This window comes from Schistosoma haematobium, chromosome 1 (assembly GCF_000699445.3).
Source record: "Schistosoma haematobium chromosome 1, whole genome shotgun sequence".
Taxonomy (NCBI): domain Eukaryota; kingdom Metazoa; phylum Platyhelminthes; class Trematoda; order Strigeidida; family Schistosomatidae; genus Schistosoma; species Schistosoma haematobium.
In genome coordinates, this window is record NC_067196.1 from 68058715 (window position 1) to 68070966 (window position 12252).

Below are 12252 nucleotides of genomic sequence, written 5' to 3' on the forward strand. Positions count from 1 at the left end.
CCTTCTTTCTTGAATCTTATTCAGTGTATCAACAGTGATCCATTCCTTGTGATGGTGCTTCTTGTGACCCAGGACCTCATGGCATGTTGAAGTGATTGCCTCTTTGATCCCCTTCCAGTTGCTCTCCATAGTAGTTCCTTCTCCATTGAGTAGATCATGAAAGGCCTGGAACTTGTTGCTGAGGACTATCTTGAATTTGCTCAGTTTGTCAGAATCCCGAAGAAAGGCCGTATTGAACTTTTGTGATATTGTCCGCAGTGGCAGTTACTCATCTTTCCACTATTACTACGTAAAGTTCATAAAATGAAGCACATGACAAACAACTTTTGAATGCACTTACGAATGGTTAAAGTTAAATTCTAAACAATAAAAGTAACGGTGACGATTCGGCACAAAATTTCATTTGAAGAGTGACTGAAATTGCATGATTGATATTACAGACTTCCTTCAACATCCAGTTGAGTGGACACTCCCGTTCAACAGACCCACTTCGACGATCATATGATCTGATTTCTTGATTATGCAGTGTATAGGTTTGAACATTTCTTGACAAACAGTCAGGATATTGTTTCATTCACTGGTTTGTCTCAAACAATTATCAGGAGGATACAATAATGACGATTCGCTTTGTGATTGTTTTTAGTAGTTGTGAAGCGGACAGTTCTGGTAAGCGTTTTTTTAGCGAGTTAGTTTTGTATGGGATGGGGACGCTAACCCCATGCCCAAACCTCCTCCTTTACCCGGGCTTGGGACCGGCAGTAACTCTAGAAGAGCTACAGGCGAAGAATCCTTCACATACCTGGGAAGCATCAACGATGAACAAGGAGGCTCAGATGCAGACGTAAAGGCAAGGATTGGCAAAGCAAGGGTCGCATCCCTACAATTGAAGAACATATGGAACTCAAAACAACTTTCAACAAATACCAAAGTCACAATCTTCAATACGAACATCAAAACTGTCAGATCTACTGTACGGAGCTGAAACTTGGAGAACTACAACAACCACAATCAAGAAGGTACAAGTATTTATAAATAGCTGTCTTCGCAAGATACTCAACATCCATTGGCCGGATACCATCAGCAACAGTATTTTGTGGGAGAGAACAAATGAGCTTCCAGCTGAAGAAATTAGGGAAAGACGATGGAAATGGATAGGACATACATTACGCAAATCGTCGAACTGCATCACGAGACAAGCCCTAACTTGGAATCCTGAAGGGAAGCGGAAAAGAGGAAGGCCTAAGAACACATTACGTCGGATAGTAGAAGCAGATATGAAAAGGACGAATAACAACTGGAAGGAGCTGGAAAGGATTGCCCAGGACAGGGTTGAATGGCGAATGCTGGTGAGCGGCCTATGCTCCTTCACGAGGAGTAACAGGCGTAAATAAGTAAGAAGCGAACAGTTCCGAACTTCTGATCTACCGGAGCACGCTAGTCTAATCACTCTCATCGATATGCCGCTTGGGGTTGCGCAACAACACAAACTGGATCTAAGAGACCAAAGTTTATCAATTCCGAGACAGTCACAATTATCGCTAGAACAATCCACTTCTAAGATCACCCAAATCTCACAAACGGTCTGGATAAATGTTCGGTTTGTTGGGAAGAACGAGAACAATCGTAAATATAGGAGGGGTGATGTTTGGTAATCCATACTTCCATATGAGTCATTCACTTGCCATTAAAATCACCAGAACTAAGCCTTCCGATTCAGACACAATTTATTCCAACCTTCAATCGGTGTATTACACACAAATACTGGTAACTAATCTTCATAAGCAATCGTAAAATCCAGAGTTTATGTAGTCAATAAACGACTATTTCCATCTGAGTAAAAAGAGCACTAGTTGGTGTCACACGTCGAAATTCACTGCACCGTAATCCTAATAAAATTCATTCGCATGAAAGCACATTTCACACTAAATCTCAATCTGATACATGACAAATGTTAAAGCATAAATATAACTCGAAAAACCACCTGTTGTCCGACCCAATCAATTACCAAGACTCATGCCACAAACATTTCACGGTTATGAAAGCAAATAGCAAGTAGGTAAATTCATTTATTAGGAAATTAAAACAAACACGTAAGCATGATTATCGCCATTATTATTATCACCATCTTCATCACAATCATCGTAAATACAGTTCGTACTATTTAGCTCCTAATGAGTAATCGCATGCTGCTTCTCCAATGGCGCCTCCAATACCAATGTATTGCCAACTACCTGAGCAGAAACAGATAACGGATCAACTGTCTCGGGAATCGCATACGACTGACTGAACTCTGCAAATGAACTTGACTTTCCATATTGACCACTCTTCTGCTTATGATGACGTCCACTAACCACAACACGATTCGAATCAACATTCACACACAAGTCTTCAGGCTTGTACACTGGGTCCACTGGAACCTCAACATGCAATCGCTTGCCACCTGAACCATCATCCACATACGATAGACCATGAACACCTGAAATGGATAGGGAAAAATACAATGTTAGGAAAATGCAACACACACAAACGAGAATAACACACCCACCAGGTCAATCACAACTCCTCTCACCTTTTGCAACAAGTGCTTGAGACGCAGGAACTGCCTTAATCTGATTGTCCGATTTCGGTCGAACACCCACCTGACCAGACTCGTTCAGCGTCAACGACTGGTTCTGATCAACCTTCACTGGAGCCTCCAACATCAAAACACCATCCTGAAACGGATAGACAAACAAACGCACAGAACAAGATGAAACGAGACTTCCAACTATTCTAACATGATTCGGAATGCAAACAACTGAAAATACAACACACACAAAACCACCACCACCAACCACAGTCGTCAGCTCAACAACTTACATCTGTCATGCGACATTTCAGTTGACTATCATCAATACTCTTCGGCAGCTGCACCATACGACAGAACTCCCGACTACACTTCCCACCATCGGTCGTTGTCTCCTTCTTCGCGTGTACCGTCACACGGTTCTCACTCGACGTCACATTGATGTCCTGAGGAGCGAAACCTTGTGCGTCGAATCGTACCTTGAAATGTACCTACGCAATAAACAACAACCATAATAACACTCGTCAATCAACGGCCATGTTCAAACCAACTGCACAAAACAATAAACACAACCTACCTGCTCGTCAGCACGGACTCACCTTGCCATCCTCACCTATTTCGTAGGCGTCCTTCAAAAAGTCACTCACTGAACCGGTCGACGGAACATCCATTGAGCCCATTCTCTCTCGGATATCCTGGATATGACGATCCATTTGGTGCATTAAAGCGAATGGATTCTCCCAAACCCCGTGGGTGAAGTTGTCCAACGGCTGAAATTCAAAGAACATACCGAGCTCATCAAATCTCTCCTCGAATTTAATGCGAAATCTGCTCACACAATGCATTATTGCACTCCTAACATACACAAATAATAAATCATTATCTCAGGAGATCATATGCATTAATGGTCACCTGAATACTGAATAGCAAAACTCACTAATAGTGCGAACATTCCACGTCTCAAACGTCGCATGTCTTCATCCCATCTCCTCCACGAGGAGTTGATCCAGCTGTCCACAGTACTCGGCCAGTCTTCCGTGTACGGTGCGATTAGGTTGCCACGATGAGTACCACCTCCGTGTTCCAGGCCAGTTAACAGGTCACGTCTCTGCCTCTCAAATGACCGTTGCTCACGATTCACAGGAATACTAACTGCTTGATGATGTTGCCCACCAGACATATTCAACACGATAACAGAAATAGAACAACAATATGCGTTGAATGCTCGACTGTTTAACTTGCTTATATAGTGGTGGGTGAGAGAAATTATTCAATAACCTCTAAACGGGTAACAACCAATCAGAACGCTAATATTTCTACAATGTAATTAAGTCCAAATCTGATTGGTCATTGAAGGACATTTTCTCGAAAGTTCTAGATTTCTCTCGCCCTGTCTAGTCTACGTTCACATATGTTCGCTCTGTGTCAACACACATTACGCCCTATTCACCAGAACTCTAGAAAACACTACCGAATTCTAGTGAAATCCCGGTGCTTCCATACTAATGCTATTCACTACAAGTCACAACTGACCATTAGTGACGTCGTACTTGATAATTTTACTTCTATACACAATCATGGTTACTTGACAAGGACATCAAAAGCACAGTCAACAGACTGTTTGTGTGTTCGGCTCATTTTCTTATTAGTTGAAAGCAGGTAACTTAGGTTGTTTGGTGAAAACTGAACTACAAACTGTGATTTTCGTGTAAAGCAATCGAAATTTTCAAAATTTCATGATACGTGCTGCATATATTCAGACGCGAATTCATCCCAAACTGTACTTTACTGAGAGTATTTCTGAAATATTCCTTTCACCAGTTTGTTTACTTATCACATAAATAATCTGAAGTCCGCAACTTGATTGTTGGGGTCAACGTCTTCTCTAATCGATAACGTTTGCTGGTTAAATTTGTGATACTCGATACATTTATTGGTTCTTAAAAAGCTTTCGTACTTCGATTTATGCTTGTTTTCTAAATCCCTTTGGTTCTATGCACTGATGGGTTTTCAACATTAGTACACTTCTGAACAGCTTCTCAATATAAAGTATTTTTAACCAAAATTATTTGGAAACTTTACTAATTGTTGCGAAGTAATATTGCTGTAATCCATGTCCAGGTTGTGCTTCCTGCTAGAAACCGATCAAAACTTACGATTGCGCTTCCCAGGCGTTTCCTACCAGTCACCATTTGAAGGACGGGAGACACATGGAACTTCCTTTCATGGGTTTTATTTGGGACAGACCTCTTTCAATTCGATCTTTCCTCCTTTGACCGATGGGAATCAGCCGTCACCGAGCTCACTTGAGGTGACTTCACATCGATTTGTGTGTTTAATGAGCGAGTAATGTTCGTTGTGACTGATAGAGAGAGAATTTGTAGTACTTCACCAGAGTCTTGAATACGGGTCTCGGATATGAAAATATATTTCTCACATTGGCTAGAGTAAACACTAGAAGTGACTTTGTGATAAGGATAAACAGCAGTTGGTATGAAATCATCCGAATTGTTATCAAAATCGAGCTCACTTATTACTCGTGCTTCGCACTGATCAAGTTTCCCACTAACAACAAATGAATTATGAGGACAAATAATATTTGATATGACATCAAGATTTGATTCTTCCGAAATAGTTTCCTCGAATTTATTAAGAATGTCATTGCAGGGTAAAGGATCATTAGAAAAATCAGCATCTATCAAAACCACATCAGTTTTTCGATCACGATTAAATTCATTCAACATATTTTCTTCAGATTTGTAAGGACTTTCATCAAAAATATGTGAATCATTAGGAAAAACCATATCTGGTACAATAACATGAGAAATCTGACAAATTGATTGATTAGAAATTGTTGTCTCGCATGGATTCTGAGTTCCATTTAACTATGAATTGCTATATGACTCCACACTGTCTTTTGAAATCATCGATAAAGATAGATGATCATTATGAACACTAAACTTAATAGAATCAGAATTACAAGACTTAATATTAGTTGCAGCAAGATGAACAGTAGTATTACAAACTGACTGAATATGTCCAATATCACCACATTTAAAGCACCCAGAATTACGAAATCTACATGAATTGAAGAAGTGGAATCTGCCACACAGGACAAACATTGACCAAAATTGCGCCCATATTCGTGAACTGCATCGCAACTCCTCAATGAATTATCTGCATAACCCTGAGTATGCACTGGGTTGGGATGACCTAATGTAGTGGAATTGTTTATATCCTCATCAATCATTTGACGAAATCTTCCTCCTTTGCCGCATTCGAAATTTGTATACTTAACATAGTCTAGCAGTAGTTCCTTGAGAGCTGTATAAGTAAGCGAAATGGGCTTTTCCGGTAAAGCCAGATTTTTTATTAAACTGTATGCTTCTTTTCCGATGAATCTGAGGAAATGGGCTACAATATTAACATCTTCATCATCTTCCTTGGTCATAGCCCAGATTTCGAACTTTTCAGAGTATTCCTCAAAAGCATCAAAATCTGAATGTATATCCAACAATTCCATCACAGGTTCCATCACGACGCCAATGTGATAATTAGGAGTATTTGAATTATAGTACGAAATAAGAATCCCAGAAATAATGCAATCGGATCAAGATGTACCAGATAAGCACGAACGAATGTACTGTATTTACAATTTGAAATCAAGCATTTAACAAGTACAAAGCAATCATTAAATCATTCAAACACCACACAGAGACACTTGGATTCTGGTGCCAAATTTATCCATCTATATGGTGGAGTGGCATTTCGACATTATAACTTATGTCAGTCGTAGTAAAATGCCTTACTCTGATTCCTGATCCCAATTCATCATTCTAATTCCTGATCCTATTTTGAAACTACCAATTGGTCAGATTTTCTCAAATTTAGTTTAGTATCATTCAGGCACCGTCCATGCGTTCTAGTCGCAACGAGTAATCATACATTTATAGTGACTTACTTTTATCACGAAAACGCGATTGGTTTAATGAAAACAATTATTATTATAACCAATTGCACCAGTGATTGTCTTACTGTGCTCGTTTGTTTAACTGTGCCAATGACAGACATATTGTGCTTCCATTATTCTCCATTATTGTTTCGCGGTTAGTGACTTAGCTCACACGTACTCCCTTCTGCTGCTTCTGCTTGTACCATTTCTTGGCACGATCTTGGTATTCTTTCGATAGCACGAGATCGCCAATCAAATAAACTTGGTTTTATTCCGCCTTCTGAATTTATTGGCACGTGTTTCTTTGTAGTGGTATTCATAGTCAACTGGCACTCGACACCACACTACACATTCATCAGTGATATTTAATCCGAAGTCATTCATTATGCCCAGTTGAAATTTCGCCAAACATCTTGTTAACTTTTCAGATTCATGCATCACTTCTGCCGTTTCTATAAACCATGGTATATAGTATGTCATGTATGTTTTTACGTTCTGTTCTCCACTCTACTCTATCTAATGTTGAGTATTATGTCGGCCTCAAGTGAGTTCTTGTTATCAAACTACAATCTATAATGTTTTTCATATCGTTCGTTAAATGTAGTTTTGATAAATTCTGTTCACCCCTCAGACGTTCTGCAATCTAAAGGTTAATTTTCATGAATACTTTATGAAATCATGTTCTCGTAAAAAGCTGACATCAGCAAACGTTTCTTTAACCATACTTTCTGATAAAAATATTATCTAGCTTTATCTTTCCGAGAATTTTTTATTGTTTAATATACCTTTTGTATTGCTAACGGTATTTTGTTACCTGTGGTTTTACTAACGGTCAGACATCTAGGTTTCTTTACTATTAATTTTTTTTTGGTATATCACTATTAACCTAGTGTGTCAATATATTTTGTGTAAGCTCCTTTTGTTTGGGTACCACCACAAATTTGGTGAGCCCGTAAATTTTTTTTCCCTTGAAACTACTTTTGAGTTCACTTACAGACATTGCGGCGTTATTTTACCCTTGGTAGTATTTAATTTTTTGTATATTTGTAATGTACACTTCTGAAACTGAAGGCACCATCCAGGATAACTTTTCAACAGAGCTACACGCTCGAAACCTGATCAATGTGCCCCCATTCATTCGATTAAATCCGCGCATTTGGTTTGCCCAAGTGGAAGTACAGTTCCAGCGTCGTAATATACGCTCACAAACATCAAAGTACTCTTTCGTGCTTGGGCTACTGTCTACCGAAGTAGCATCTGAGGTGTCACATTTGATAGATAATATTCCTGCATCTGATCCATATGATCAATTGAAGCAGGCGATTATTCAACGTACCTCATTATCGAATGTAAAGAGATTACAGCAATTACTGCACGAATGTGAGCTAGGCGACGAATCACCGTCTCATTTATTACGACACATGAGACAATTAGCTGGCCCTTATAAATTTGATAACTCCACCTGGAGTCCCTCCAGGGGCTACTGCCGGTCCCAAGCCCGGATAAAGGAGGAGGGTTGGGCATGGGGTTAGCGTCCTCATCCCGTAGAAAACTAACTCGCTAAAAAACGCTAACCAGAAAAAATTATTCAAACCTTTTAAACTCTGCCCTGGGAGTCAGAAGGTCTTCATTTAGAAGAATTATGACGCCTCATGATGAAAGCCGAATCCCTTCGGAAGTTACGAGGCCGATGCCCCTTCTGACAACCAGAGTGACCATTTATTTAGGTACATGGATTGTTCGTACAATGTGGGACACCGGAAGAGCCTTCCAAATTGCTGCAGAAATGAGAAGATACAACCTAGAGGTACTTGGGATCAGTGAAACACATTGGACACAAGTTGGACAACAACGACTAACTACAGGAGAGCTCCTGTTATACTCCGGCCATGAAGAAGAAAATGCACCACATACACAAGGAGTTGCATTGATGCTGTCCAAACAAGCGCAAAATGCGCTTATAGGATAGGAATCTCATGGACCAAGGATCATCAAAGCCTCCTTCAAAACAAAGAAAGAGAGCATTTCAATGAACATCATCCAATGCTATGCGCCTGCCAACAACTACAATGAAGACGCTAAAGATCAATTCTACAATAGGCTGCAGTCAATCGTCGAGAAGTGCCCAACAAAGGACCTGACCATTCTAATGGGAGATTTCAACGCCAAGGTTGGAACGGACAACACTGGATATGAAGACATCATCGGGCGACACGGACTGGGAGAAAGAAACGAAAATGGTGAGAGATTTGCAAATCTATGTGCCTTCAATAAGCTGGTCATAGGCGGCACAATATTCCCACATAAACGCATACACAAAACCACATGGACTTCACCGGATCACTCTACACAAAACCAAATCGACCATATTTGCATCAACAAAACGTTCAGGAGGACTATAGAGGACGTGAGAACCAAGAGAGGAGCTGATATAGCATCAGATCATCACTTGCTGGTTGCCAAGATGAAATTGAAACTCAAGATGCACTGGACAACGAGGCGGACAATATCACAAAAGTTCAATACGGCCTTTCTTCAGGATACTAACAAACTCAACAAATTCAAGATAGACCTCAGCAATAAGTTCCAGGCCTTTCATGATCTACTCAATGGAGAAGGAACTACTATGGAGAGCAACTGGAAGGGGATCAAAGAGGCAATCACTTCAACATGCCATGAGGTCCTGGGTCACAAGAAGCACCATCACAAGGAATGGATCACTGTTGATACACTGAATAAGATTCAAGAAAGAAGGAACAAGAAGGCAGCAATCAATACTAGCCGAACAAGAGCAGAAAAAGCCAAGACACAAGCTGAATACACAGAAGTAAACGAGCAAGTGAAGAGGAGCATCAGAACTGACAAACGTAAATATGTGGAAGATTTAGCAATGACGGCGGAAAAGGCTGCAAGAGAAGGAAACATGAGACAACTGTATGACATAACAAAGAGACTCTCTGGAAATCGCTGCAAACCTGAACGACCAGTGAAAAGCAAGGAAGGCAAGGTAATCACCAACATTGAAGAGCCACGAAACAAGTGGGTAGAACACTTTCAAGAACTCTTGAATCGACCAGCACCACTGAACTCACCCAATATCGAAGCAGTACCCACGGACCTCCCAATCGATGTTAGCCCACCAACAATTGAAGAAATCAGCATGGCCATCAGACAAATCAAGAGCGGCAAAGCAGCAGGACCACACAACATTCCAGCAGAGGCACTGGAAGCAGACGTAGCAGTAACTGCAAGGATACTCCACCTTCTCTTCAATAAGATTTGGGATGAGGAACAAGTACCAGAAGACTGGAAGGAAGGACTGCTGGTCAAAATACCGAAGAAAGGCGATCTCAGCAACTGTGATAACTACAGGGCATCACTCTTCTCTCAATACTAGGAAAAGCCTTCAACAGGGTATTGTTAAACAGGATGAAGGACTGTGTAGACACCCAACTTCGAGACCAACAGGCGGGATTCCATATGGATAGATCGTGTACAGACCAAATCGCAACTCTACGGATCATTGTGGAACAATCAATTGAGTGGAATTCATCACTCTACATCAACTACTTCATTGACTACGAGAAAGCATTTGATAGCGTGAATAGGACAACACTATGGAAGTTTCTTCGATACTACGGCGTGCCTCAGAAGATAGTCAATATCATACGGAATTCCTATGATGGATTAAACTGCAAAACTGTGCATGGAGGACAGTTGACAAAGTCGTTCGAAGTGAAGACCGGTGTCAGGCAAGGTTGCTTACTCTCACCCTTTCTCTTTCTCCTGGTGATCGACTGGATCATGAAGACGTCAACATCTGAAGGGAAACACGGGATACAATGGACATCTAGGATGCAGTTGGGCGATCTAGACTTCGCAGGTGATCTGGCTCTTCTATCCCAAACGCAACAACAGATGCAGGAGAAGACGAACAGTGTGGCAGCAGCCTCGAGAGCCGTAGGTCTCAACATACACAAAGAGAAAGCAGGATTCTCCGATACAACACAGAATGAACCAATCCAATCACAATTGACGGAGAAGATTTGGAATATGTAAAAACCTTTACGTATTTGGGCAGCATCATTGATGAACAGGGTGGATCTGATGTAGATGTGAAGGCGCGGATCGGTAAAGCAAGAGCAGCATATTTACAACTGAGGAACATCTGGAACTCAAAGCAACTGTCAACCAACACCAAGGTCAGGATTTTCAATACAAATGTCAAGACAGTTTTACTGTATGGGGCAGAAACCTGGAGAACTATGAATGCCATCATCTAGAAAATACAGGTGTTTATTAACAATTGTCTATGCAAAATACTTCAGATCCGTTGGCCGAACACTATTAGCAACAACGTACTGTGGGAGAGAACAAACCAGATCCCAGCGGATGAAGAAATCAGGAAGAAGAGCTGGAAGTGGATAGGACACACATTGAGGAAATCACCCAACTGCGTCAGAAGACAAGCTCTCACTTGGAGTCCTCAAGGCCAAAGGAAAAGAGGAAGACCAAAGAACACATTACGCCGGGAAATGGAGATAGACATGAGGAAAATGAAGAAGAATTGGATGGAACTAGAAAAGGAGGCAGAGTGGGACAGAGTGGGTTGGAGAATGCTGGTCGGCGGCCTATGCTCCATTAGGAGTAACAGGCGTAAGTAAGTAAGTAAGTATAAATTTGATGACGCTTTCCTCAAGGAGATTTGGCTACAACGTTTGTCAACTGTAGTTAGGCAAATTCTTTGCGCTTCTAGCCAACCATTAGATTTAGAAAGTCTTGCTAGCATGGCCGATAAAATTTTAGAAGTTACTTTCTATACTACACCTTACGTACAGACATCATAGCCCAGATTTCGAACTTTTCAGAGTATTCCTCAAAAGCATTATAACTTATGTCAGTCGTAGTAAAATGCCTTACTCTGATTCCTGATCCCAATTCATCATTCTAATTCCTGATCCTATTTTGAAACTACCAATTGGTCAGATTTTCTCAAATTTAGTTTAGTACCACTCAGGCACCGTCCACGCGTACTAGTCGCAACGAGTAATCATACATTCATCAGTGATATTTAATCCGAAGTCATTCATTATGCCCAGTTGAAATTTCGCCAAACATCTTGTTAACTTTTCAGATCCATGCATCACTTCTGCCGTTTCTATAAACCATGGTATATAGTATGTCATGTGTGTTTTTACGTTCCGTTCTCCACTCTACTGTACAGACCAAATCGCAACTCTACGGATCATTGTGGAACAATCAATTGAGTGGAATTCATCACTCTACATCAACTACTTCATTGACTACGAGAAAGCATTTGATAGCGTGAATAGGACAACACTATGGAAGTTTCTTCGATACTACGGCGTGCCTCAGAAGATAGTCAATATCATACGGAATTCCTATGATGGATTAAACTGCAAAACTGTGCATGGAGGACAGTTGACAAAGTCGTTCGAAGTGAAGACCGGTGTCAGGCAAGGTTGCTTACTCTCACCCTTTCTCTTTCTCCTGGTGATCGACTGGATCATGAAGACGTCAACATCTGAAGGGAAACACGGGATACAATGGACATCTAGGATGCAGTTGGGCGATCTAGACTTCGCAGGTGATCTGGCTCTTCTATCCCAAACGCAACAACAGATGCAGGAGAAGACGAACAGTGTGGCAGCAGCCTCGAGAGCCGTAGGTCTCAACATACACAAAGAGAAAGCAGGATTCTCCGATACAACAC

At 41.0% G+C, this 12252-nt stretch overlaps 1 protein-coding gene across 3 annotated transcripts in view; it reads right to left on the bottom strand.

The window, feature by feature from the left end:
* Nucleotides 1–1214: 1214 nt before the first annotated feature.
* Nucleotides 1215–12252, bottom strand: part of HSP-25_2 (Heat shock protein) — a 37321-nt gene continuing 26283 nt past the window's right edge. For 2 of the 3 annotated variants that reach the window (XM_051209468.1, XM_051209467.1), the window contains one exon: nucleotides 1215–2476. In XM_051209468.1, the coding sequence (XP_051074926.1) occupies nucleotides 2169–2476 (308 nt within the window). In that variant the 3' untranslated portion in view covers nucleotides 1215–2168. Of the gene's footprint in view, nucleotides 2477–2569; nucleotides 2715–2859; nucleotides 3058–3165; nucleotides 3337–3503; nucleotides 4658–12252 lie in introns of those variants that run through there. The other variant, XM_051209466.1, reaches the window with a different exon arrangement.